The sequence below is a fragment of the Canis lupus genome, chromosome 26 (assembly GCF_011100685.1).
Source record: "Canis lupus familiaris isolate Mischka breed German Shepherd chromosome 26, alternate assembly UU_Cfam_GSD_1.0, whole genome shotgun sequence".
In the NCBI taxonomy this organism is placed as follows: Eukaryota; Metazoa; Chordata; class Mammalia; order Carnivora; family Canidae; genus Canis; species Canis lupus.
This window is the reverse complement of record NC_049247.1, coordinates 11,475,082-11,502,760: the sequence shown is the minus strand read 5'-3', so window position 1 is coordinate 11,502,760 and position 27,679 is coordinate 11,475,082. Positions and strand designations below refer to the sequence as shown.

The 27,679-nt window shown below is 49.0% G+C and overlaps 1 protein-coding gene across 1 annotated transcript in view; it reads left to right on the top strand.

Moving 5' to 3' along the window:
• The first annotated feature begins 1,190 nt into the window (after nucleotides 1-1,190).
• RBM19 (RNA binding motif protein 19) overlaps nucleotides 1,191-27,679 on the top strand; it is a 122,914-nt gene continuing 96,425 nt past the window's right edge. The window contains exons 1-15 of the mRNA XM_038575192.1: nucleotides 1,191-1,357; nucleotides 5,419-5,601; nucleotides 7,042-7,167; nucleotides 7,928-7,966; nucleotides 8,268-8,463; nucleotides 9,597-9,865; nucleotides 11,463-11,543; nucleotides 17,269-17,347; nucleotides 19,420-19,491; nucleotides 20,188-20,391; nucleotides 21,703-21,833; nucleotides 22,216-22,334; nucleotides 22,755-22,851; nucleotides 24,375-24,485; nucleotides 26,440-26,640. Coding sequence (XP_038431120.1) covers nucleotides 1,322-1,357; nucleotides 5,419-5,601; nucleotides 7,042-7,167; nucleotides 7,928-7,966; nucleotides 8,268-8,463; nucleotides 9,597-9,865; nucleotides 11,463-11,543; nucleotides 17,269-17,347; nucleotides 19,420-19,491; nucleotides 20,188-20,391; nucleotides 21,703-21,833; nucleotides 22,216-22,334; nucleotides 22,755-22,851; nucleotides 24,375-24,485; nucleotides 26,440-26,640 — 1,944 coding nt within the window. The 5' untranslated portion in view covers nucleotides 1,191-1,321. The remainder of the gene's footprint in view (nucleotides 1,358-5,418; nucleotides 5,602-7,041; nucleotides 7,168-7,927; nucleotides 7,967-8,267; nucleotides 8,464-9,596; nucleotides 9,866-11,462; nucleotides 11,544-17,268; nucleotides 17,348-19,419; nucleotides 19,492-20,187; nucleotides 20,392-21,702; nucleotides 21,834-22,215; nucleotides 22,335-22,754; nucleotides 22,852-24,374; nucleotides 24,486-26,439; nucleotides 26,641-27,679) is intronic.

Here is a 27,679-nt window from a genome sequence, read left to right as displayed (position 1 = left end):
CTGCAAGAGGTGGAGAGGGTGAAATTCGATCTTCCAAGTAACCTACCATAAAGCAAGTAAATCTTGACGTAGGGGGTTGAAGAGTGTCCCCCAAAGAGATCTATACCTCCATGCCCTAACCATTGGAACCTAGGAATGTGACCTTAGCTGGAAAGGGTCCTTGCAGATAGAAAGCTGTATCTTGAGATGTGATCATCCTGGATTTGAGACCCAGTTAGAGAGGGGCGCCTGGGTGGCTACGTGGTTGAGCGTCTGTCTACCTTTGGTTCAGGTTGTCATCCCAGGGTCCTGGGATCGAGTCCCACGTCGGGCTCCCTGCAAGGAGCCCGCTTCTCCCCGTGCCTGTGTCTCTGCCTCTCTCTGTGTGTCCTTTGTGAATAAATAAAAATCTTTTTTTAAAAATTTCAAAAAAAAAAAAAAGGAGAGGGAAGCGGATTGGACTCACTCTGGGGGAGCGGGATGCGGGGGAGGGGAGGATGCGGTCACAAGTCAAGGGACACCTGGGGCCACCAGGAGGCGGGCCAGGCAAGGAAGGACCTTCCCCTAGAGACTACCAGAGGAGCGCAGCCCTGCTGACACCTTGATTTGGGGTTTCTTGCCTCCAGAACTGCGGAAGAACACATTTCTGCTGTTTAAAGTCACTGTATTTCTGGTAATTTGTTGCAGCAGCTGTAGGAACCCCGTGAACCTTAGAACCTAGCTCTTAACTCCATCCGTCACAGCCCTATGACTTTGAGCAAGCTGGTTGGGATCTGGTTCCCGGTCCACTCGCCGGGCAGACCAGATTTCCAGGGCACACATCCCGATATTTGCAAGCGATGCTCAGACGCTGCTCCCTGGCCTCGGGCTCCGCATCTCTGCAGGGGAGGCAAGCATCCCTGATCCATCCTCCCCTCTCAGGGCAGCTTTAGGACACACGAATAATACAGAGTAGAGGAGGAGGTTGAAACGTCTTCGCAGAGTTCACCGGACTCACCCCCAGCCCCCGCCGTACCGCGGGCCACACGCAACCCCCCGCCGACCTTGGGAACCATCACCACCCCCCGCCGACTGCCGCGCTGCACGGGCTTCCCCGGGCGCCGCCCAACAGCCCGCGCCTGCGCAGAAGGCAAGCGCTCAGGCCCGCCCCTTGGGGGTGTGGCTTCCTAGGGCCGCTCCGGTTAGGCCTCGCCTGCTTCCGGAGGGAGCGTGCTGACGTCCGGAGCACGTGATCTTGTTCCGGCTCGCCAAAGATGGCGGCCCCCAGGGCGGGAGCGTGAAAGTTGCTGGTGAAAGCCGCCGCCCGTCCGCGCTGGAATCGAAGCAGCAGCGACCGTGCGCCATGTCGCGACTGATCGTTAAAAACCTCCCGAATGGGGTGAGTGCAGAGCGCGGAATCTGGCATCGGGGCCGGCCAGGAGCTGGGGACTAGGAAAGAGATGGCTGGAGGGAATGGAGGGGCTTTGGCCCTTGGGAGGATTCCGGGCGCAGTCGAAACCCAGAAGGGGCAGGGTTCTCGGCAAATCCTTATTTGACGGTCGGGAGAGGGGGTAGTGGCCGCTCAAGGTTTCACAGCCCGCCCGGAAGTACCTGGCTCCCGTCGCGACAGCTCTTTGGGGGGCACCCGTGCCCCGCGTGTGCTGAATGGCCTCCTGCAGCGCCTCGCGTTTGGTCACCGTCTGTGGCCGTTGACTCGCCACGGGGTCGGACCCTGCACTCTGTTCCTCCACCGCTCGGGGCTGGGGCAGAGGCACATGGGGAGAATTAGGGGGCGCCCCTGCCTTTGGGTCCCCACGCCCGCCCTTAGGGCCCGTGGACATAGCTGAAGACAGCCGAGCGCGTGTGCAGGGCTGGAAGTCGTTCATCCGGGAGGCGGAGGCCGGTGCCCCAGTCATGCTTGTCTCTGTTTCCCGGGAGACCGGCACAGAACCAGGCACTGGGTAGGCATGCCGTCAGAACATGCCTGCTGGAGCGGGCGAGGCAGCAGCTGCACGCGTGTGGTGTCAGGCGCCTGGAGGCGGTGGGCCCCGGTGGTTCCTCCTTCCCGATTTCATCGTGGCCTCTGTTTGGATGGAGAGCTCCCACTCCGTTGGTGGGGCCAGTAAGCTCGCTCCCCAGATATAAAATGTACCCTTTGGATGGGATGAGAGACCTTCTGGACTCCTCAGGAGCGTCTCTCTTGAGGAGGAGTGACGACACGAAGCTGTTTCTGCCTTATCGTGGTTTTTAACTTTTCTCTCTTGTGGGAGACCTATGACGGGATCTTAAGAATTCAAACAGTACCCCCAAGAAGAGTGCAAGCAGTATGGTAGCGTATGAAATGAGAAGCGAAGTCTTCCCTCGTGCTAGCTCCGTGCTACCCCCAGTCTCTCTTCAGTGACCTGTTTTTAGGACTCCTCCTAGGTATCGCTCCAGGTCTAAGTAGTGTGCTTTCTCCTCGGTGTCTTGCTCTATTTACCCCAATGACTGCTGACCCTCCCCCATGAAAGGTGAGGAACCCGATCATCTATTCTTTCAGTCTATTATATTACTATTTTTAATTCTTCCATTATTTACCCCAAAGAGTAGACTTTCAGAATACATTATGATCCATCCGTCTGCTTTAGGCAGTGTCTCTTGATGCCTCACTTTGATGGATGAGGATTTTAGCATGGCTACCCTTTTCTTCCCCTTCACTTCCATCTCATTGGGCTTCCTCCCTCATAGGAATGACTCTCTTACCATTGTGTGTCTTGTCTGGTGAATGAAAGAATTAATTAAAAAAAAAAAAAAGACAGTAGTAGCAGCTAACATATGAGAGCCGACTATGTGCCAGGCGCTGTACCAGTTGCTTTCTGTAAAGTAACCCAAGTAATCCTCAGCAAAACCCTACAAAGTAGGTTCCGTTTTATTTATTTAAAGATTTTACTTATTTATTCATGAGAGACACACAGAGAGAGGCAGAGACACAGGCAGAGGGAGAGGCAGGCTCCACACAGGGAGCCCGACGTGGGACTGAGTCCCAAGACCCAGGATCACACCCTTGGCCGAAGGCAGCACCGGCCCGCTGAGCCACCTGGGCTTCCCCCAGTAGGTTCCATTTTAATGATGAAGAACCTGAGCAACAGCAAGGGAAAGTGACTTGCCTGAGGTCACACACAACTGGTAATTCATAGAGCAGGGATCCATTGAATTGAACAGTCTATGTCTAGAATTTGCATTTCCGACCCCTACACCCTACTGTCTCTCTTTTCATGATAGCATGCACTCTTTCTTAACTCTTTCCTTACTTATTTAGCAGTAAGTACTCATTATATTGCTGACATTGTAGACAGTGGGGGATAAGACTCAATCCCCATCTATATGGCATTTACAGTCTAGCAGAGGACACCAGATCACTATGATGTAAGGAGCAGGGATGGAAGCATGACCCAGTGCTGTGTGAGCACAGAGGGCTTGGTCACCTGACCCACCCAAGGAGTTCAGGAGAGGCTTCCTGGGGGAGTTGATTGAACTGAGAATGAAGAGAAGGTAGCCCGGGTCTGCTGGGAAGATTTCATATGGGGAGACAACTCATAAAGCCTCAGAGGTGAGAAGCAGGGAAGGTTGCAAGGCATTTGACAAAAGATAGTGCTGAAGGGGTCAGTCAAGATAGATCATGGAGAATCTCACACTTTACCTTAGCTGCTTATGCTTGAGCCTTTGGCATTAGGAAGTCACCAAGAGGTTCTTTTTTTTTTTTTTTTTTTTTTTTTTTTAAATTTTTTATTTATTTATGATAGTCACACAGAGAGAGAGAGAGGCAGAGACACAGGCAGAGGGAGAAGCAGGCTCCATGCACCGGGAGCCCGATGTGGGATTCGATCCCGGGTCTCCAGGATCACGCCCTGGGCCAAAGGCAGGCGCCAAACCGCTGCGCCACCCAGGGATCCCCACCAAGAGGTTCTTGACGGAGGAATAATGGGGTCAGATTTGAGTCTGGTGGCTCCCAAGTAATGGGGAAGATGAATTCGCTGCCTTTTATGTATCTGAGCTGAGTCACAGATCTTGATTCTGTAGACCTTGGGTAGATCATTTATCCTGTATGAGCTTCCTTTTCTCCTCTATAAAATGGGGATAATAATTCCAGACTCATAGGGAGATACAAAGTTTTAATGAGCAGAGTTTACTAAGAACATGCCTCAGAAAATGTGTTTTCCCTTCCTACTAGGCTGCCAAGGTCTGTAGTTTCTTGAATCTTAGACTTTATTTTAGCTACTTGTGGGGTTCTTGGTGTCCATACTGCTACCCACACACAGATCTCCCAGAAACTGTTTGGAAGACTCACCGAATTGAGGAATAAGGCTGAAGTGAGAATGGGGGGATGCCAGGGCCCAATTTCCATAATGTTGGGTCCCTTGATCGAATAATAATAATAACGTTAATAAATTAGTGTTCTAGTGCTACTGTAAGAAATTACCTCAAACTTAGTGGTTTGAACAATAAACTTTTATTATCTTACAGTTTAGGAGGGGAGAAATCCTAAAATGAAGGTGTTGGCAGGGCTGCCTTCGTTTTGGAGACCCTGGGGAGAATCTGTTTCCTTGCCTTTTTTCAGCTTCTCGATGCTGCCTGTGCTTCTTGATTTTTGGCCATATTCTGAATGGTCAAAGCCAACAGCGAGGCATCTTGCAGTCTCTTTCTTTCTCTGTCTTTTAAAGTTTTTATTTATTTATTTGTGGAGAGAACATGAATGAGGGTAGGGGCAGAGAGAGAGAGAGAGAAGCAGACTTGTTGCTGAGCAGGAAGCTGGACATGTGGCTCAATCCCAGGACCCTGAGATCGTGACCTGAGCCGAAGGCAGAGGCTTAACTGACAGCTCCCAGGTGCCCCCTTGCAGTCTCTTTCTGTCTTCAACATCACATTGCCTTTTCCAGTCCTGACTCTCCTGCCTCTCTTGCATAATGGGACATGGACATTGGATCCGCCAGGATGATCCAGGATAACTTCCCCATCTCTAAGATCCTTAACAAAATCACATTTGTGAAATCACTTTGGCCATGTACAGTCACATGCTCACAGGTCCCAGGGATTAGGACATGGACGTGTCTCTGGGTACTTCGTTATTCCCTCTACCACAGTGAGCAAACAAGTATAACTTACCACATTCGTTCATTTGTGCATTTATTCTGACATCATCAGGTATTGGCTCTGGAGCAGCCACGGTGCTGGCCTCCTTACATCATGGGTCTCTTTATCCTCTGAACAGCCCATACCATAGGATGACTTCATTGCAGCCATTGGTGAAGTAAGCCAGGCAGTGTCTGAGCCAGAGCTGGAGCCAGCCCCACTGCAGAGCACACTGTGCCCCAGCCTTGTCTGACTTTGCCTTCAGTGAATCTCAGGGCCCTGGGTCTCCTTCCTGCCCCCTTGGCTCTGATAACTCCTTGCTCCTCCCTCACTGCGCCCCTTCTATTGTAGATGAAGGAGGACCGTTTCAGGCAGCTGTTTGCCTCCTTTGGCACGTTGACAGACTGCAGCCTGAAGTTCACCAAAGATGGCAAGTTCCGTAAGTTTGGCTTCATTGGCTTCAAGTCTGAGGAAGAGGCCCTGTCGGCACTGAACCATTTCAACAGGAGTTTTATCGACACTTCCCGGATCACGGTGAGTCAGTCTTTGCCCACTGTGACAGGGAAGCACCAGGGACCTCTGGGGAACAAAGGAGGCCTGTGTCCTGGGTGAGGAGGTGTCAGGAGAGCTTCCTGGAGGAGGAAGTCCCATCCCTGTCGCTCATGTACATTTCTATTATTTTTTAATTTTTTTTCACTCATGTACATTTAATGACTTGGTAAAACATCCGTAACGCTTTGTTGAGAAGAGAAAACCAGATGTTAGACAAGTATGTATAACGTGATCCCATTCACACAGAACCACAGTTCTTAATTTATACGTGTGTGAAACACAGAAAGAGCCATGCAGAAGGATTTTTACCAAAACATTAATTTCTCTGTTTGGGTAATAGGAATTGGTGTAAAAACATTTTTTCCCCCCACTTTCCTTTTACTTGTCTGTTGATTTGGGTTTTGTACTTTGGGCTCTTGTCATTGCTACAGAAACAGCAGAACTCTTTTGAAAGTCTAGAAAGGGGAGTGGCCAGAAGTGCAGCCCCTTTGTGGGGGAGGAGTGTTTTGAGGGAACGTGTCATCTCAGGCTTGACCTTGAGCACTTCCAGGCTTCTGAGTTGTCACCCACCTCTCATTGCCCTGGAGCAGTTCTCTGGGGCTAGCTGAGCTCCATGGGGGCCAGCTGAGCTCACTCCATGGTAATTACGGTGATTCCGGAAGCTGTTAGCTTAGCCTTGCCTCGTGCCAGACCCTGTGTCAGCCACCCTAGGGGCTAGATGGCTGAGAACTCCCACTCTAGGGCCAGCCTCCCCCCACCCCAACCCACCCAGCCGTCTCCACTTTGTTACCTTCTCCCAGGGTGACTGGCTGGGGCAAGTGACTTCACATTTCCCATCTGAGAAGTGGGGAGGTCTTGGCTGCTCCCTCCTTCTGTTTGGGAGGCTCCGTGTATTCCTGCTTGCCGAGGACTCCTGACTGCCTGGTGTGTGGAATTTGTTGCTAAGTGTAGTGACTGTAATGACTTTAGGGACTGGAGGCCAGTGGAGGCCAACAATTGGACAGTTAGGGTTTGAGCTGCGCAGGCTCACCTATACACGGATTTTTTTGTAAATACATTTTCTCTTATGTTTTCCTTAACGTTCTTTTTTCTAGCTTGTTGTAACAATATAGTACATAACACATATGACACACAAAATACAAGTTAATCGATTATTATTGGTAGGGCTTCCGGTCAACAGTAGACTTCTAGTAGTTAGGTTTTTGGGGGAGTTGAAAGTTATGTACAGATTTTTAATTCCACAGGGAAGGGGTCAGTGCCCCTAACCCCATGTTGTTCAAGGGTCAATTATAATTTGCTTTAACTGACTCAACTAGTAAATGACAGCTGCCTTTTTCAAAAGCCCAACTCTGAGGTGCTGAAGGGTAGCACCTGTGCTGGGCTGGTGGCAAGTGTCCTCATCACTCTCTCTCTCCTGTGCAGGTGGAGTTCTGTAAGTCATTTGGGGACCCAACAAAGCCCCGAGCCTGGAGCAAACATGCTCAGAAAACAAAACAGTCTAAGAATCCTTCAAAAGACAAAGATTTTGTCCCCACAGAACCTAAGAAAGTACGTACATGGTTACTCCCACTTGCATCCCCCAGGTCAGCAAGGCAGTCACCCCTGTGGGGGGAGGGGGGAAGGCAGGGCAGTGGGAACGGGAAGGACCAGAGACTCCCTCGCAGATAGTTCCTCAAAGATACAGATACAATGAAACGCTGGGACACCTGCACCCCGATGTTTCTAGCAGCAATGTCCACGATAGCCAAACTGTGGAAGGAGCCTCGGTGTCCAACGAAAGATGAATGGATAAAGAAGATGTGGTTTATGTATACAATGGAATATTACTCAGCTATTAGAAATGACAAATACCCACCATTTGCTTCAACGTGGATGGAACTGGAGGGTATTATGCTGAGTGAAATAAGTCAGTTGGAGAAGGACAAACATTATATGGTCTCATTCATTTGGGGAACATAAATAATAGTGAAAGGGAATAGAAAGGAAGGGAGAAGAAATGGGTAGGAAATATCAGAAAGGGAGACAGAACATGAAGACTCCTAACTCTGGGAAATGAACTAGGGGTGGTGGAAGGGGAGGAGGGCAGGGGGTGGGGGTGAATTGGTGACGGGCACTGAAGGGGGCACTTGACAGGATGAGCACTGGGTGTTATTCTGTATGTTGGCAAATTGAACACCAATAAAAAATAAATTTATTATTAAAAAAAAAAAAAAGATAGTTCCTCAAGATGGCCCCTCCTCAGACAATGTCTTCTGTCCCCCCTCATTGTTCGTCTGTAATCCTCCTTGTCTGTGCCTTCTATTTGCAGGATGACAAGACAAAAAAGGTAGCAAGTGAGCTGGAGAAGGTGAGCGAGTGTGTCCTGTGGACCCAGAGGGGAGGTACCCAGGATGGCACTGGGAGGGCTGTGGCAGGCTCAGATGGAGGGAGGCAGCCTGGCAAGCAGAGACATGCCTCTCGTCTTCCCTTAACACATCTCTGGGGCTTTTTAGTCTATTTATGTGATGACGAGTGTACCCAGCTGATCCCAGGGGTCCTCCAGAGGCTGGCAGGAGAAAGGAGCTTGGGGTAGGGGTAGTTAGAGCAGATGTCCTCGCTGAGCCTTCTCTGCCTGGTCTCCCTTCTCCCCACGTCCCTGGTGCCACCAGCTGAAGGAAGACACTGAGTTCCAGGAGTTCCTGTCAGCACACCAGAAGCGGACACAGACAGCCACTTGGGCGAATGATGCCCTGGACATCGAGCCCTTGAAAGGGAAGAGCAAGCCTCCTGCCAGTGACTACCTGAACTTTGACTCTGACTCAGGACAGGAGAGTGACGAGGAGGGAGCTGGGGAGGACCCAGAAGGTGAGGGCATCCATGTGCACCCTGTCTGCCTGAGTATGTGCCCCTGTGTGTGTCCTGGCTTGTGGATGTGACCTTGGGCCCTTTGGTGACAGACCCAGGAAATGACGTGAGACACTGTCCTCTGTGGGGGCAATTATTCAACCCAAGATATGCCCTGACCTATCCTGGTTCCAGTCAGTCAGATATTTATTGAGCTCCTGAATGCCAGGTACTACTTTGGGCATTGAGGATAGAGCACAGTGAGCAAAAGACAAAAGAATCCTGCTCTGCATGGAGCTGTCATTCTAGTTGGGGGAGAGAATACAAAATTAAGTCCACTATTTAGGATGATATTTAAAGATGAGCGCCATGGAGAGAAAGCAAGAAAGGGGGTAGGAGGGCTCCTGGGGAAGGCCCCTGAGGTGGGGAGGGAGGGGCCTCTGTCCTGGAAGGGGCTCACAGCATAGTGTGGGAGCAGAGAGAACCTGAGCAGTTGCAGTCCAGAGTAGGAACTGCTCTGGTTGTGGGTCACTCGTAATTTTGCTTGAAGGTGAGAGAAGGGATTTAATGTGAATTTTATGCCTGGTTAAGTTTTTGTGCAAAACTGGGGTCCAGAGGGCTCACTGGGAGTTGGTGGGGTACAGCAGGGGAGAGGCAGGAAGGGGGGGATTGCAGGCCAAGGGGAGAACATGGCCAGGACACACAGGAAAGGGCAGTGCAGGTGTCTGAGGGGGCCCTGCATGGTTTGGGGTGGCTGGAGAGGAGGCGCTGGAGATGGGGGAGAAGCCAGTCAGCTCACACATGCCTGGTGAGCATGGGTGTCCTGCAAGCGTCTGCAAACCACTGGAAAGTTTTAGGCAAGGAGTGACAATCCTGTCTGTGCTCTCAGAATAATCACATAGGCTGCAGTGGAAAGAGCAGATTGAGGAGGGCAAGTCTGGTGCAGGGCACTAGTGAGGAGCTACGGAGCTCTCTGGACTCATGTGAAATATCAGAACTCCCAACAGTTTCACCCTGATTAACGTTACATATCAGCAGACCCACGGGGGGTGTTCGGTGCGTCATGCCACTCGCGGTGGCTCCGCCATGCTCTCTGCCTTCCAGGCCTCTGCCCTCCCCTGACTGTCACTGACCCCGGCCTCCCTTTTTTGCAGACGACGATGGCCACAAACCCAGGGCAGCCGTGCAGAAGGAGCTGTCCGACATGGATTACCTAAAATCCAAGATGGTGAAGTCTGAGTCGCTGTCATCTTTGGAAGAGGAGGAGAGTGAAGACGAAGCTGTGAGCTGCGGGGAAGAGAGTGGGGCCGAGGAGGAGGCCCCTGGCGCTGCACCCACCCAGCAGGACAGAGGGAAGCCAGTGGCCGGCCCGGAGCAGGGTGCCCCATCTGAGAATGAGATACCAGGGGCAGCCCGAGCCGAGGTGTGTGTGGTGGAATGCACAGTGGCTCTTGGGAGGTGGTGGGAGGAGGGGGGACAGCTGTCCTCATCCTCACTCACCTTTCCTGAAGGCAGCTCAGCAGCCCAGCGACCTGCCTTCAGCTCTCAGCCCTGCCCTGTGCTTGCTGTGTGACATCAGGCAAGCACTTCTCCCCTCTGAGTTTATTTTCTATGTGGACTTGGACAAGCCACCTCCCTTCTGGAGCTGTGGGGTGTTAATGAGCTGCACAAGGGACCTGGGTGTAGGATGCTTTGTGCTTAGTAGCAGGGTAGGCAGGTGTGAGCCACAGTTGACCATAGTAGATGGAATGAATTGAGTACTTAACTATCTGCTGGGCTGTCATTTGTTATTAAATCTTATGACAGCTTTCTGGGGAGTGGGGGATTCTTGTCCCATTTTATAGGGAAGGAAACAGGCCTAGCAAAGGAAAGTGTGCCCAAGGTCACAGCTGGGAAGTATTGGGGTCAGGACTCAGACCAGGCCTGCTGGGCTCTGAAGTCTACATTACAGACGTGGGTGCTGCCTTTGGCGACAGCTATCTTTTCTCTGCTAGGGCGTCCTCTCCCCTCAGACACGGGGCAGGTCATGTTTGGGTCCCCATCCCCTCACGTCCCTCTTCTCCACCTGGCCCTCTTCAAGGCTCCAGACATCACTGCTCTCTTTTCTTTCCTTGGCACCCTCCCTCCTTGATTTTCGGCCCCTTCTCTTTGCCACAACCTGTCCTTATCTCCTAAAAATGTGTATTTCAGAGAGGTAGTCGAGTATATGGCAAAGTCAGAGAGCTATGGGTTCAAAATCCCAGCTCCAACACAGAGTAGCCATGGGGCCAGGGTGAGGTGCTTTGCCTCATGCTGCTGATCCTCATCTAGGATGATGGCACGGCAATGGCCTCTGTGTCCGGTTTCCAAAACCCCTGTGCCTAACCATATGCTGGCATTCAAAATTTCAGAGTTTGGGAAGATACCTCAATGCCTCGTGCAGTGTATGTAGCACCCTCAGCGGGGTCTCGGGCAGCACCCCATGATCAAGCACATGTCTGTTTCCACAGCAAAACCAGAAACAACCACTTGTGCTACAAGGGGTAAAGGTAGATGTTGGTTGTCTCACATCAACTCAGCAGATTTTGCTGGTCAAGGACTTGAAGTCAGGGCAAGTTTTGTTGCCGAAGGAATTATAGAAAATTTAGATTTTTTTCAGAGCTATTTGGATTTCAGAATTATAAAGACAATCCTGAACCCATACCTCTCTAAGGTGGTTGTGAAGATTTAATAGGCTAGGAGCATTTAGAAAGTGCTTTGGACGAGTGTCTGACACAGAGTTAAGGCCTAAATCAATGGTAGCAAGTATCACGATACCTCAAAGCTCCATCCGATACACCCTGCCCCTCATAGCCTGAAGCCCCCGTTAACACACTCTTACCTCCACCTCCAGCCATTGCACATCCTTGGCAGGCATAATGCTCGTGAGCATTCCCTGGTTCACGCTGGCAGCAGGTGCCTCACTGAGATATCTGGCTCTGCCTCCTGCATCTGTACCAAGGAACTCACTGTGGCCATTTCTGTTCTTCACCATCATTCAGGCAGACAAACTGGCAAACCAAAAGGAACCTACCACCCCCTACACTGTGAAGCTGCGTGGTGCCCCATTCAATGTCACAGAGGTACGTACCAACAGTGCAAGAAGGGCAAGGAGATCCTGGGAGAATAGGAGGCTCCGCCGCATGGGGGTGGGGTGGGGTTTTAGGATTATTGAGGACTTGAACTAGAAGGGATTGGAGTCAAAAAGGTGAAGATCTCAGGTGTTGTCAGGGTCAAGAAACAGGTGGCTCTACAGAGACTGAGGAAGACTGGTCCTATACATGAGGAGCAGAAGATGCTCTCTGGACAATTTCTAGGGGTGCTGGGGTGCTCAGTTGGTTAAGCATCCCAACTCCTTATCAGCTCAGGCCATGATTTGAGTCCTGAGATCAAGCCCCACGTCGGCTCTGTGCTCAGTGTGGAATCTGCTTGGAACTTTCTCCTTCTTTCGCTGCTCTTCTGACCCCCCCATGTTCTCTCCATCGCAAAACTAAATATATCTTTAAAAAACATTTCTTTTTTAAACATGAGCTGGTAAACACTTAGGGCTTTGTGATCAATATAGTCTCTGTTGCGACTACTCAACGCTGATGTTGTACCATTGAGGCAGCCCTAAAAGATAGGTAGACCAATAGGCATGGTTGTGTGCCAATAAATTATTGACAAAAACAGGCCATGGGCCACATTTGGCCTGCATATTGTAGTTTGCTGACTCTGGGTTTATACAGCAGAGAACTTTTTAATTTACTTCCTTGTGAAAGTAATAACAAGTTCAGCCTAGAAAATTTTTTAACAGCTAAATAAAGAGAAGTGAAATTACCTATAACTAAGATGACCATATAAAATGTCTTCCAGCTGAGTTGAGAGTGAGAGGAGTGCTAACCAGATAGGGTGCCAGAATGTAGGTCTACTTCCTGCAAGTGTAATCCCTATAGCCTACTTCCTACAAGTGTACTTCCTATAAGCCTACTTCCTACAGGCAAAATCCCTTACAGGCATACTTCCTGCAGGTTTAATTACTGTCCCAAGCAAAGTGGAGAAAATCCTCCCGCCAATCCACACACACCCCTATATCCCACTAAGTGACAACCAATAATAAATTCTGAGTATATCTTCCTAAACATTTTTTTCTTTGTATATAAACACTAACTTTTGTTTTCTAGTTTTAAAAATCATTCCTGTAGGAACTCTTTTGAACCTTTTTTCCCCTCTATTATAACAATATGTTAAAAATATCTTTGAATGTTCAATTTTCAGCTACAACATCTCTGTTCATGTTGTGTGTTATTTCTTGCTCTGAGCACATTGTGATATATACTCATCGGGTCCTATAAGGTGGAGCATAAGGGTTGTTTCCAATTTTCTGTTAATAATAACGTTAATAATGATTAATAATTCTGCTAACAGTAATGCAGTCAGCATTCCTTGAGACGAGGTGAGAAGATTTTTATTTTTTATTTATTTGTTTTTTTCTGTGAAGGTCAGTGCAGATTTTAGGCTTTGGGGACCATTTGGGGTCAGGAGCACGTTTCTTCATTTCTTCTTTTTTTAAATACCCTTCAAAAATGTAGAAACCATTCTTAGCTCACAGGGTCATACAAAAGCAGGCTATGGGCAGTATTTGACCTGCGGGCCACAGTTTGCCAACCCTTGCTCCAAGTAAATACTTGATGCAAGGGCACACACAAACATTCTCAAGGCTTTGATACAGAGTGTCAGTTGCCCCCTGGAAGCATTGCTAATTTATACTCCCTTCAGCAGAGTATGAAAGTGCCCACTTCTGCGGATCCTGAGTATTCATCTTTTGCAATATGACAGGTGTAAATGGTGTCTCATTTTAATTTATATTTTAAATTATTGGTGGCATCGATCATTCTTTCACATTTGTAAATCACATGTACATCTCTGTTTAAAGTGCCTGGCCAGGGACACCCGGGTGACTCAGCAGTCGAGTGTCTGTCTTTGACTCCGAGTGTGATCCCGGGGACCAGGATCAAGTCACGCATGGGGCTCCTGTGGGGAGCCTGCTTCTCCCTCTGCCTATGTCTCTGCCTCTGTCTCTGTGTCTTTCATGAATAAATAAATAAAATCTTAAAAAAAAAAAAAAAAAAAAGGTACCTAGCCATATCTTTGTCCTTTTTTCCCTCTTGAAGTGTTCATCTTTTTTGATAGTCTGTATATTTACTAATGTTTAAAAATTAAGCTAATCAGTTAATCCACATAGGCAGCATTTGGGTCACACCAGACTATCCAGTTAGCTGGTAAATTAGAGTCCTTCTGGAAAAAAAGAAATTCATCTAGCCACACTCTTCTGTATGTTGCATCTTCTACTTGATGGTACATCCTGGGGATCTTCCAAATTAGGACATTCTTTTTCATGATACATTATATTCTACTGTTTCAATGTGCTACACTTTATTTTTTTTTTTTTTATTTTTTTTTTAATTTTTATTTATTTATGATAGGCACACAGTGAGAGAGAGAGAGGCAGAGACACAGGCAGAGGGAGAAGCAGGCTCCATGCACCGGGAGCCCGACGTGGGATTTGATCCTGGGTCTCCAGGATCGCGCCCTGGGCCAAAGGCAGGCGCTAAACCGCTGCGCCACCCAGGGATCCCTTTTTTTTTTTTTTTTTTTTTTAATTTTTATTTATTTATACACTTTAGTTTCAATACCAAACATGCAGAAAATCATGCTTTGTTTTTTTAGAGGTTTTATTTATTTGAGAGAGAGCAAGAGCACGAGCAGAGGAAGGGGCAGAGGGAGAAGCAGGCTCCCCACAGAGTTGTGAGCCTGACGTGGAGCTCGATCCCAGGACCCTGAGATTATGACCTGAGCCGAAGGCACTTAACCAACTGAGCTACCCAGGTGCCCTGAAAATCATGCTTTAATTTAAAAAAAAAATAAGTAGATACTAGGTGGCTTTTGCAAAATTAATTCATAAAAAAATAGTGACTTTTTCTCTCTCCGTGAACAAAAACAAAATGAAATAGAAGAAAAAGTTTGTATATAAACCAGAAAGAAAACCTACCTTTAGATAGTTTGATATTACATGTGTGTGTGTCTGTGTGTGTAGGGAGGCTTTATAGATACTCTAATAAAAATTTTATAGGTTCTATATAAAGAAAACTTTAAACAGCAGTGAGGAATTTAAAAGAATACTTACATAAAGGGAAAGCTGTACATTTTGAGAATGTAAAGATGGTAATTCTCTAATTATGGATAAATGAGTAAGTTCAGTTATAGTTCATTAGGATGGGGGCATGTCATAGAGCATTGTGGAATATCGTGCAAGAAATAGAGCCTTTCCCTGCAAGATACTACAGCAATTAATATAGTCTGGTTCAGGCAAAGTCGTGGACAGGTTGATGGGGTAGAATAGAATCCAGATATAAACTATTTTTTATTAGCATTTACATGAGGATTATGGGGAATGTTTCATATCAATGAGGAGAGAGATTTTTTTTTCTTTAGTAATGGGACAACCTGTTAACCTTTTTGAAGAAAGAAAGAAAAAAAAAGATGGCTCTCTGCCTTACTCCTTATAGCAAGATAAACTTCAGATGTATCAAAAGCTTTAAAAAATGAGACTATAAAAGTTATAGGAGAAAAGCATTGGTGAATTTACTTATAATATTAGACTGAAACAGGGCTCCCTGAGCCGTTTGCAGAACTTGGCCATAAGGAAAAAAATGGACTGATTGATGACACAACAGTTATAACTTCTATAAGACAGCAAGTGTCATAAAGTTGAAAGACCACAGACATTTGTAACCAAACAGCAGGCAAAATCTGGTTTCTTTACAAATAGATCGATCAATATTGGGACCTGTGACCTGACAGGAAAAGGGACCACAGGTTGGAGGTCTTCTAAGGAAGACAATTCGTATGGCCAGTATAACTGCTTGAGTTCACTCATAGTTAAAGGTCAAAACTGGAAAATTACATTTTGCAAAAATTTCAAAAGCTCAGTAATACTTTCATGCGCTCTTGGCAGAAGTGTGCAGTGCAGCTTTTTGGAGGGCAATTTGGAAGCATCAGTCAAAATTTAGAATTTCCATACGTTTGACCTAGCAATTCTAATGCGAGAAATTTGTTCTATAAGTGAATGAACCAAATACGCCAAGATTTCAGTACAAGAATATTCACTGCTCTTGTGTTACTGTTGTATTTGTGACTTAATCTTTCAATTTGTGTCATGTCACTTATAAACACAAAAAGCAGTAAACAGCCTTTATACTTTATCACTAGAGAAGTGGCTAAGTTGGTGGGTCTCAGCTGGGGATGGTTGGCCCCCTCTAGAGAAAACTTGGCAATATCTGGAGGGGTTTTTGATGGTTGCAGCTGAGGAGGGATGCTCCTGGCATCCAGGGGTGGAAAGTAGAGATGTTGCCAAATACCCTACAATGCACAGGACAGCCCCTTACCACAGAGTGATCAGGCCCAAAATTTCCATAGTGCCCAGATTAGAAAACTCAAGGTTAACTCAGGTTTAGTTATCTTGAGTTAACTAAAGTGTGGCACATTGGAACAGTACAATATAATGTGCCATGAAAAAGAATATTCTGATACGGAAGATCCTCAGGATGTTCCATCATACATACAATGTACAGAAGACTGTATGGATAGATGAATTTCTTTCTGGAAGAAGATGCACCTTACATCGTATGCTGGATTTCTCAGTAGGCACATAAAAATGAGGAAAATATTTTTTTGGGAGAATTTGATAATTTGACATTTTAAAAAAATGGAGGTAGGAACAGGAAAAATTCACACCTTTATTGGACTTCTTCCATTCGTTGTGTAGTGCTTGGATTTTTATGGTTGCCTGGATAGTCTAAGCTTTCCCAAAGGACTTACACCAGTACACAGATGAAAAGGGGCCTCCTACTTTCATTTTTTTTTTTTTTCCTACTTTCATTTTTAATAAAAAGCTAACAAGAGTGAGCTGGGTGTTGGAATTAGGAATTTTGTTTTATTTGGCATTTGCTAACATTGTATATATCTGTGTGTTTCTGCATATATAAAAACATGTGTTTAATCACCTTCATGTCCAAAATAGAAGAGTTCAGAAAATCTGAGACCGTCTACAACAGCACTTTTTTTTTTAATTTCATATATTTTTTATTTAAATTCAATTAGCCAACATAGTACATCGTTAGTTTCAGATGTACTTTTTTTTTTTAGTATGGATTTTTTTTAATTATTTTTTTTTAGTATGGATTTTTTTAAAATTATTTTTTTAATTATTTTTTTTATTGGAGTTCAATTTGCCAACATATAGCATAACACCCAGGGCTCATCCCATCAAGGGCCCCCCTCACTGCCCGTCACCCAGTCACCCCCACCCCCCGCCCACCTCCCTTTCTACCACTCCTAGTTTGTTTCCCAGAGTTAGGAGTCTCTCATGTTCTACAACAGCACTTTTGATTGCTGTGTCTCACCTTCATGAAGTAACATGGACAAACATTCATGCATTCATGAGAAATGGCAAAAGCAGTTAACCCCAAATATATAAAAAGGTCCTTAGGAAAAAGAGATCAGAACAATGCCTGAAAATGCCAATTGGAACATTACTATTTTATATATAGATCTGTATTTTTCACTCCTCCAACTTTTAGTTCCAAACTCATCTAAGGTAGTTTTATTTCATGTTGAAGAAAAGATTTGTGTTTAGCAGTGAGAGAGAAGCTGAAGGGTGAAACGCTGTGGAGGCCTTTCTGAATTCAGAAATTCGGCCCCTATCTCTTTGTTAGGTTGCACTTATATTAGTGAGTTGATAAAAGAGGGAAACTTCTCTTCTTGTAGAAGAACGTTCTAGAATTCCTGGCACCTCTGCGACCAGTGGCCATTCGGATAGTGAGAAATGCTCACGGAAACAAAACAGGTAAGGCCTGGGCTATTTCGGGTGGGTGTGTGGAGGCAGAGAGCAAGGATGGAAGGTTGGGCAGCTGCCTCAGGGGGGATGTTTTCAGGGCCAGTGTCATATTGGTTTTGTGTCCCCTGTTTTGTGAACCCCTGTGGAGGGGTTCAAGCACTTGGGACAAGTGTCTGCCTCTGGCAGTCTCGTATGTAGCTTTCTGCTGCTCCTCTCCTCTACCCCCCCGCCCCCACCCTCAGCCTATGCTCATGCTAGTGGATTCACCAGTTCTGTTTAAACACATGTCCCTCGGCTTGGGGCTGGCTGGGCCAAGTCTGTGGTCAGCTCTCCCAACGGGCGCACTCTGAAATGCTGCACATGGGTGGTATTGCCTCTGCTGCCCTCTCGCCCGCCTTTCCCAGTCTGATGGCCAGCCTACTTCCTAGGCTTTGGAGGGGTGGGGACCATGCTGGAAGGGAGGGTCTGAGCTTGGAGCGCTGGAATCCTACCTGTGCCTACTTGCTGGCCAGGTGGGGAGGCTGCAGGACATGGAGCAGCAGAACTGGTGCCCCTCTGAGAACTGCACCAAGGACCTCTGGCTGGGGGAGGCCAGGCAGCACTGGGCATGTAGGGTGTCCTTGGCAAGAAGATTCCTACATGGGCAGAGGGGTTGTGAACTGTGGGAGCTGACATCTGAGGAAGAAAGGGTGCCTACTTTAGGGGTGGTCTGGTCACTTTTGAGCATCTGCATTTCCTTCCCAACTCTCTGAGCCTGAAGCCCAGTTTACCAGGCAGCTCCATTCAGCCAGTCTGTGTGTTCTTGCATACTTACCTGAGTGCAGTAAAGGAAGGGCTCTGCATCATTCCAGCGTAGCCACTTACCGGCCCTGTGACCTTGGATGAGGGACTTGGCCTCTGTTTCTCATCTGTGCTTGGGGCAGTGCTATCTTGTTACATTGCGAGGATTCAGTGAGTTAATACACAGCATTTAAAGAATGCTGAATGCCTACTGCATACTCTCTGAAAGCTGCTATTGGTGGTGGTGGTGGTAGAGGTGGTATCCCCGGTTTCCTAGTACTTTGGAGACCACAGGGTAAGCAGGGATCAGCCAAAGGGAGCAGGAAGGAGCATATTGGAGCTGTCAGGGCTAAGAAAAAAACCATATTAGAGGCTCGGGAGCTGGAGGGAGCTTGGCATGGGAACAGAATGTTTCTGAGGAGCAACAGAATGTCCCCTTGGAAGAGCCTAGACCTTACTAATGATCACGGACTTCAGTGTGGATATAGGAGCCCCACAGGGGTAGGGAGGCACAGTTGGATATAGAACAGTCCCCTGGCTGGTGGGGCCCACGAGGGGCAGGTGGTCTGGGTTGGACTTTTGCAGCCATCCAGGGAAGGATCGATGGTGGGCTGGACTGGAGTGTGGCAGACAGGGAAGAGGATAGAGAATGTTTATGGAGATAGATGAGGTACTTACCTTTGGGAACAGAGAGGAAGGAGGAATCCTAGGAGGGAATGAATAGCCTTATGATAGAGCCCTGGACCCGTGGGCTTTGGACCAGGTACAGCACTGCCACCTCTTAGCCATGATGCTCTGCTGCCTCACGGGGTCGAGGGCCTGTGAGTTGAAGAATGTGAGGCCTCCTGTGCTCTAGGAAACAGTCCCATATACTTGTCTGTGTGTACACCGGGGCCATCGACAGAATCATTGTTGAGATAGCCACTCAGGTGCTGAGCTGGTCACAGTACTTTAGCCTCGGCAGGTCTCCTCCAGAGAAGGCCATGGAGGGGAGGAGGTGGTTCAGGTGGGGTGAAGGTGAGGCTGGAAGGGAGCTGATGGCCTCCTGTGTTCCTGACTCCTACGATCTGACACCTTCATCTGAAAAACCAGACTTTGGGGTCCCAACACTCCCTGTAAAAAGTGTGGCTGGGGGGCGGGGGGATCAGGGAGAGTCCACCTGTATTTTGGAGACTTGGCAAAAATAGGGGTTTTCCAGCACTTTCTGCTCAGATTCCCCCAAACACCAGCGCAGTGTGGGTGTTCCTGTGTGACTTCCACCAGTGTCTGCAGATTCTACCTTTGTCATTGTTCCTTTTCAGGGTATATCTTTGTGGACTTCCGCAGTGAAGAGGAAATAAAGCAAGCTCTGAAATGCAACAGGGAATACATGGGTAAGGAACCAGCCTCTGCCTGGTTGCAAGGCTTCATTCACTCATTCATTTACTTTGTTATGTTTTTATGGAGGGTCCGCTCTGCCCAACACTGGTTTAGACCCTAGGGATACAGAAAGTGTAGTGAACTAGGATGTCAGCCTCCCAGAGGTCAGAGTAAGCTGAGATAGAGGGGGGAGAGACAGGCAATCATCAGATGGGCCCGGACTGGAGCAGGTGGATTTTAAGACAGGATTGTGCCTACTTGGGCCTCACTAAGAAAGTAACATTAGAGCAAAACCCACAAGAGTAGCAGGAGCAAGCTCTGGCTCTGGGGGCAGTGCACAGAGATTGTTCATCAACGGTATGAGGCAGGTCTCCAGGGTTGGCTGTCCTGTGAAACCTTAGCACAGGCAGAGCCAGGGAGTGTGCCCTGAGGGGTAGAGGATGCAGTATAGCATGTGGCCCAGGTAGCCAGGTAGGCTCCCCCCAGGATTGAAGCTGAATGTGCAGGAGGAGTGAGATTTGGGGAGAGGGCCCTTCCCGTTCAGGCCCATCACCAGCCCTGACCTCTACCCTGGTAATAGAACTGGGTGCCAGCACTCTTACCTTGGGTGTGGCACCTGGAAGGCAGTGAAGGAGAGTTTGGACCACCACCCAGGAGTCTCTGGCGAGTTCCAGGCCTGCCCTGGAGCCCTGATTCCTCTCCTCCTGCAGGTGGACGCTACATTGAGATATTTAGGGAAAAGAATGTCCCCACAACCAAGGGGCCCCTAAAGAATAGTGCTAAACCCTGGCAAGGCCGGACCCTTGGGGAAAACGAAGAGGAGGAAGACCTGGCCGACTCCGGGAGGCTCTTCATACGAAACCTGCCCTATACCAGCACCGAGGAGGACTTGCAGCGGCTCTTCTCCAAATTCGGTAGGGACGCTGCCTCCAGCTTAACATGCATGTGCACCTGTAGCGCATAGTGTGCGAGCAGGTGGCCTGGGTTCAAGTACGGTACGCCTCCCATCAGCTCCTGACCATGGGCAGATGGTTTCCTTCTCGTCTCTGTTCTGTCACCCACAGATGGGGTTGATGGCTCCTGAGCTGCTGTGAGCACTCCCATGTCATGGACATAGGGGGTTAGCAGGGCTCCCCATGTAAGGTCGCATCAGAGGCATCGTGTGCTGTCTGAACCCATTGGCTCCTCACTCTCACTGTCTGAACTTGGAGCAGAAAAGATTTAGAGACATTCTGCTGATCTAGTTCCTGCTAGCTGAACTCTTGCTGCTCAGTGTTTGAAGTCCAGTGGCTAGAGGCACGAACGTGACAGGGCTCCTAGGTCTGACCTCTACCACCTGAGAGCTCCACTCTCCCAACCAAGTGTCCCAAGTGGATTTGATAGCAAGGGTCATGTTTGTCACAGTCGCTGCCGTTGCTGTGTCTCAGGCGAGAATGGGAAGGCCTGAGGTTCAGCTCGGCACTCGGGGATGTGTGTGTGTGTGTGTGTGTGTGTGTGTGTGTAAGAGAGAGAGGTTGGGGCTGTTGAAAGGAGGTCTGGCAGCTTTGGGATCCCTCACTTCTGTTTAGAGGCCAGCTGTGGGTCGTGAGGATCTGAGCTTGCTTGAGTGGCTGTTGTGGGGGCAGGGAGGCCCCCCGGTAGGATTCTCCCAGCCTGTAGCTGTGGGTTTGCACAGCTGCCTGGGTGAGGGGATGAGCAGTGGCCTCCAGGTTTCAATGGGGGAGGACAAAGACTGGGAGGGGGACGGGCACTCCCTGGTGTTGAACACCAAGGCCAGTTCAGAAAAGCTGTACCCAGCACACACCTCTAGGGCACTAACTGTGGGACAGGCGCTGTTCAGTACATACAGGTACTGACTCATTCATGGATGTGCTGACACCTGCCCTGTGAGTTAGGCCCTCTTAGGATGCCATCATACAGAGGAGAAACTGAGGCACGTGGAGGCTGGTAGTCTGGCCCCCGGCCACATGTGTGGTAGATGTTGGAGGCAGGATCCAGCCCAGGCACCTATACTTTTAAGTAGACACATAAAGGATTGCGGAAGGCCACTCTTGACCTTTGAGGTAGTCTCACAGCAACTGCTTGCCACCTTGTTCCGTGGGCTAGGTGGCCATGACCATCCTGGAAAGAGCAGCTCTTATGTGTTAAAACCCATCGCCTGATGGGTGCCCAGCACTCAGGCCCAGCCCCAGTCCCTGAGATACTGACACCTGTCCTGTTCTCAGGTCCCCTGTCTGAGCTTCATTACCCCATCGACAGCCTGACCAAGAAGCCCAAGGGCTTTGCCTTCGTCACCTTCATGTTTCCTGAGCATGCTGTGAGGGCCTACGCTGAAGTGGACGGGCAGGTGTTCCAGGTGACTGCTCAGGGTTGGCGGACCATGGCTAGTCCCAGGTGATGGGGAGAGGAAGTGAGCCTACATGTATGGGAGCCCACATTTCTAAGCAAATGCACATGGAGTGTGAAGCCACCACCTTATAGGAGCTGGTGAAGGGTAGCTCTCCGAAGGCAGGGCCCTTCAGCACCTAGGACAGCACCTGGCACATAGATGCTCAGACTCTTTGTCAAATGAGCAAATAGGCTCTATGTTCCCAGAAATACCACTTGGGAGAGAAACTAGAAGAAGAGTTTGGACCTGGTCATTTTAAACAGCCATAGTAGGATATAAGAAACTCTTCTTTTTTTTCTAGTGTTACCTCCCCCTTCCTCACTACTCCCTTCTTATCATCCCCCTCCAGGGCAGGATGCTCCATGTGTTACCATCCACCATCAAGAAAGAAGCCAGTGAGGACACTGATACCCAAGGATCATCTTATAAGAAGAAGAAAGAATCTAAAGACAAAGCCAACAGCTCCAGGTCCTTACCAGCCTCTGGGCCCCACCCCTCCAGCTGACCGCGTGCTCTGGTTCCTTGGGTTCACCTCTCATCCATGACCTTGCTGAGCTCTACTTTCCTTTTCTGCTTAATGGGGGAGGGATCACAGTGGTGCCTTACTTTCTTGATATTGTAAGAATTAAATGAGTTAATATAAGCAAAGTGCTTAGTGCACAAAATTAGTGCTTGTCAAATGTAAATGTCAAGGATCACATCATCATTGCTGACATCTCCAGGCCCTGGGTACTTGGCCTGCGCTAGGTAAGTTGGCAGGAGGAGAAGTCTTTGGGGGCTTAGAAGGACGGATGATGATGAGCTTATTTCTTTGATGTTTTGCATCTGAGAAAATACTCTGCTCATTCAGCCTTGGTCTGACTTCCCTGTTCTGCCTCTGCCTCTCAGCTCTCACAACTGGAACACGCTGTTCATGGGCCCAAACGCTGTGGCCGACGCCATTGCACAGAAGTATAATGCTACCAAGAGTCAAGTGTTTGACCATGTGAGTGGACATCCCATCTGACATGCCTGGCTCTGGGCCAATCACAAGGGCAGAAGGAGCAGGGGAGGGACCCTTGTTCTGGAGTCATTTATAAGCCCTGGGCCTCAGGCTGAAGGTGTGACCATCCTTGGGGTCTTCTCTGGAAGTACCCTGTCCACACTCCAGGCTTGCTTCTACTGGGCTTGTGTGGAGCCAAGTCAGAGAGACTCACCTGGGCAGTGCTCCTCACCACAGCCCATTGAGCGAGGTGCTTTTGCTGTCCCACTTTCCAGATGAGGAAACTGAGGCCTAGGGACACACAACAACTTGCCCAGGGTGACACACTTGGAAAAAGGCAGAGATGGGATGACACCAGGTCTGACCATGGTGCCTGTGCCCTGAACCCTGTCACACACTTCTCCAACGGTTGTTGCAGCCAGTCCCTTGCCTGGGGCAGCCACAGTCTTTGAAATGAGGAAAGAGGAGTCTGCCTCTCTTCCTGTCAAAGTTAAACTCAATTCCTGCTGACTTTTCCCATCCAGCTCTCCAGCCTCCTCAGATCACACAGCTTCTTTAAAATGCATGTGTCTTTAGTTACACCATTGCTAAGTCCATCTTAGGCAAAACCTCAGAGTATGTTTTCCATCCAGTCAGCAGAGGATAGCCATGGTTTTGGTCCATAAACTGCCGACCCATTGTCATTTACTCCTGCCCAGCACTCATAAAGTCCACATTGTTCATTAGAACTAGAATATGTGCCCCATGTGTATTTGCAGACATTGTAGTGGCCACGTTTCTTAAAAAGCAGAAAGAAACAGGCGAGATTCATTTTGTATTCTGTTTTATTTAATTCAGTATAGCCAAAGCATAGTCAAGATATCATTTCAATGTAATACACAATATAAAAGATGGCAAGATATTTTGCTTTTTTTTTTTCATCATAAAGTATTTGAAATCCAGTGCATGTTTTATACTCTGAGCACTTTTTGATTCAGGTGTGCCACATTTCATGTGTTAAGTGGCCAGATGTGGTTCATGGCTACCATGTTGGGCAGCTCAGCTCTAGGCCTTAGCCAGTTAGGCAGTGTGCAGCCATTTCAGATACCTCACGTACCCCACACAGAAAGTCTTGTTCTTTTAGAGGCTTCCAGAGAAGGAAGACACTGGCTCGTAAACAAGCACAGCATGCCAGTGATGGCAAGGAACGTTAAGCGGAACAGCAGGCAGGGTGTGAGAATGAGGGTTACTAGTCAGAGTAACCTCTAAGCAGAAATTGAATGGAAGGGAGGGATCATGGGGTACGCATCAGGCAGAGGTCAATGGATGCAGAGGCCCAAGGTGGGGATGAGGTTGGCCTGCTTGGCTGGAATGGAGGGTGAGAAATGAAGTTGGAGAGGTAGATCCAGGGTTCCTGATTTACTGGGAGAGACACAAGCTGGAGCCAAGAGATCACAGTAGGTCCATGAGGGGCCTTGGTGGGGGAGACAGCTGACCTGTCACCAACCTGCCAAATGACAGGGCCTCTCCCCTCTCTCATCCCACAGGAGACCAAGGGAAGTGTGGCTGTGCGCGTGGCCCTGGGAGAGACGCAGCTTGTCCAAGAAGTACGGCGCTTCCTCCTTGATAACGGGGTCAGTCTGGACTCCTTCAGCCAGGTGGGTACCAGCTCAGCAAGCCACCAGCTGCTAGAGAGCCGAAGGTGGGGCTTCTGATCCAGGACATGCTGGTGGGTTTAGGATCAGGCCTTTCAAGGATAATTATTACTAATCCCTAAATTATCTCTAGAGAAAATGTCACATGGGCTCAGATAAGGGCCCATCTGACACGGATGGTGTCTGTTGGAGGTTGTGTGCAGGTGGCTAGCTCACAACTCGCAGCTTTCGCACACAGATGACGGGCCCCCACACAGCCCATGCCTGCTGCCCCATGCCTTATTAAGAGCATCCATGATCTGACGGGGGGGTTTGAACCTTCCTTGGACCAGGTAGGAGAGAGGTCAGGACCGCTCATTCTCCACCAGGTAGGAGTTTTGATTAATGGATGGTTAAGTCTTAGTGGGCCTACTGAGACCACCTCACATCCTCCCCTCCCTTTCACAGGCTGGGAAACTGAGGCCGGCCCAGAGAGAAGTTAGGGGTAGTGACTAGAGGTCTAACGCTGAGCCTGTGGCAGGAGTCTGGACTAAATTTCGGCTTCTAACTCCTGAAACTCCTCTCCTCAGCTGCCAGGCCCTTGGTTTTACTGCAAGTAGGCAGTTGGGATGCAAGGGGTGGTAGATATGTTAAGTAAAGATACTGACAACTAACACTTACTGGGACTCACCAAAGTGTTCCTCTAAATTTGTGTCTCAGTATTCATTTCACTCACGTGACAACCTTGGAAAGCAGCCCTACTATGCTCCCATTGTGGCCCATAGAGGCACAAAAGAGGCCAAGACACATGTTCTGGGTCACACAGCTAGTCGTGGATCAGAATGCAGCCCCAGAGCTCACACCCCTGACCTCTGTCCTCTGTGGCCTGAGTTGCACCTGAAGCCCACTGAGGCCCAGCCCTTCCCATCTACAGATGGCTTCCACCTCACCTGCCTCACTCAGTCCTCAGAGCAACAGTGAGGCCTAGAGGATGGGTATTACCTCCCATTTTGCTGCTGAAAAAACAGAGGCCAGGGTGCAAGTAGCTGAACCAGGGTTTCAGGTTGGATTCCTAGCCATGCTGAGACTTGTGCTCAGATGCTCCATATGCCTGGAGTTCTGCTGTTCTGTCTTGCCTCTTCTGTACTCCTCTGCTACATGGTTTTTCAATAAACTAATCTGTGACGTTTACAGAGTGTATATATGATGTGCACGTGGCTCATATTGACACACACAATTAAATCCTTCCTTGCAGTGATCCTGTCAAATAGGTGTTGCCCTTGGGTTAGGTAAGGGGCTGAGGCTGAGTTAAGTATGTGTCTCAGGGCCTTATATCTAATGTCTTGGTTGGGCTTCTCGCTAAAGCAGACCCTGAGATGGAGGTTCAAGTGCATGTTGTTTACTGGCCAGTGCGGAGAACACTGATAAGAAAGGGGTAGGGGAAGGAGACTAGTATAGGGTATACTTATTACAGTAACTGCTGATACAGTGCAGGGGCTGAGGTCTGTCTGGGGGAACACTGCAGAACGCACTCCTCATGCTTGTCCCGCCCAGAGGACAGGGGATGGTCCGAGTCCTGAGCGCCTAGGCTGCTCCCATGGTGTTAACTTCTCAGCCCTTCCCTCCTGCCCCATGTGTGGCAGTAAGCTCTCCCCAGTTCCAGGAAAAGGCTGTTGGCACTGAGATGCATTGACAGTCTGGGTGGGTCCAGTGAGGGCTTTTCACGAGCACTGTTAGAATCTGCTGTGGCTCAGAAGTGGAGGGGCTGAGACTTGACCTAGGCTCTAGAGCTGGAGCCCTCACCCCTTGTCTCTACCCCTGGAGTGCCGTGCCTGAGAGAGTGGGGTAGTGGGGGCCCCCTCCCCAAGTGCCTGGTACTTGAGAGGTTCCAGGTGTGGAGTCAATCGCAGATCGGTGCTGGGGTCAGACTGGGGATCCTCCCTCCTGTTGCCCATGTGTATTGATTTCTACCCTGCAGGCCGCGGCCGAGCGAAGCAAGACTGTGATCCTGGTTAAGAACCTCCCAGCGGGCACCCTGGTGGCTGAGCTGCAGGAGACTTTCGGCCGTTTTGGCAGCCTGGGCCGAGTGCTCCTGCCCGAGGGCGGCATCACTGCCATTGTGGAGTTCCTGGAGCCCCTGGAGGCCCGAAAGGCCTTCAGGCATCTGGCCTACTCCAAGGTAGGGCTGCTGGGGGCCTGCTCAGAAGAGGGCCAAGGGGGCCGATTACTGGCAGGCAGCCTTAGTGCAGACCTGGCTGGTGCGTTGCTGTGTACAAACCAGCCTTCTCTGACATGGTCTAAGTATGACCCCACCCCTGAGAACACCTCAGGACAGGAGCACGTGAGAGGATTGCTCTAGACCTCCTCCAGGAAGCACGTTTGTCGCCTCACTATGGCTTCCCTTGGCTTTCCTTTCCTGTATGAATTGGAACCATCATTCTTGGAGCTCCTGATATCTAGGATTTACAATAAGTACACAGTCACTTCTGTAAGAGGGCTGTCCCCTGTTTCCTGATAAAGAGAGAAAGAAGTTATGTGTACATACACATCTATGATAGTGTGTTAGTCGTGGCTTCTCTTACAAACGGCCACAATGCAGAACTGTATTGTCTCATGGTTCTGGAGGCCCAAGGTCTGAAGCCAACTGTCACAGGGCTTGTGACAGGGCTCTGCTCACTCTGAGGGCTCTAAGAGATCCTCCTCTGCCTCTGCCATTTTCTGGAGGCACCAGGTGTCCTTTGACTGGTGGCTGTGTCTATCCGGTCTGTGTCTCTATCTTCACATGGTGGTCTTCCTCTGTCCCAGATCTGACTCTGCCTTCCTCTTGTGTGGACACTTGTCATTGGATTTGGGGCCCACCCAGATGCTCTCATCTCAAGATCCTTCACTTAATGATACTTGCAAAGATCTTTTTTCCAAATAAGGTCCCATTAACAGGTTCTGGGCTTTCAGATGTGGATGTATCTTTGCAGAGGGGCACCATTTACCCACAATGAGTAGCTTCTCTCTATCAGACACTAACACTCCGTAGACTATCAATGTTGGTTTGTCCTGTTTTTAAAAGGAAAGACTCTGTACATGCACATGTGTGCCTGCCTTGCCTGTGGTGTAAGGGCAGGGAGGGAGAGAATGTGTGTTTCTGACAGCCCTACTATACCTCCTCCTGGACATGTACTTCATCAGTGATCCTGCTTCCCCATCCCACTCCCCTCCATTCC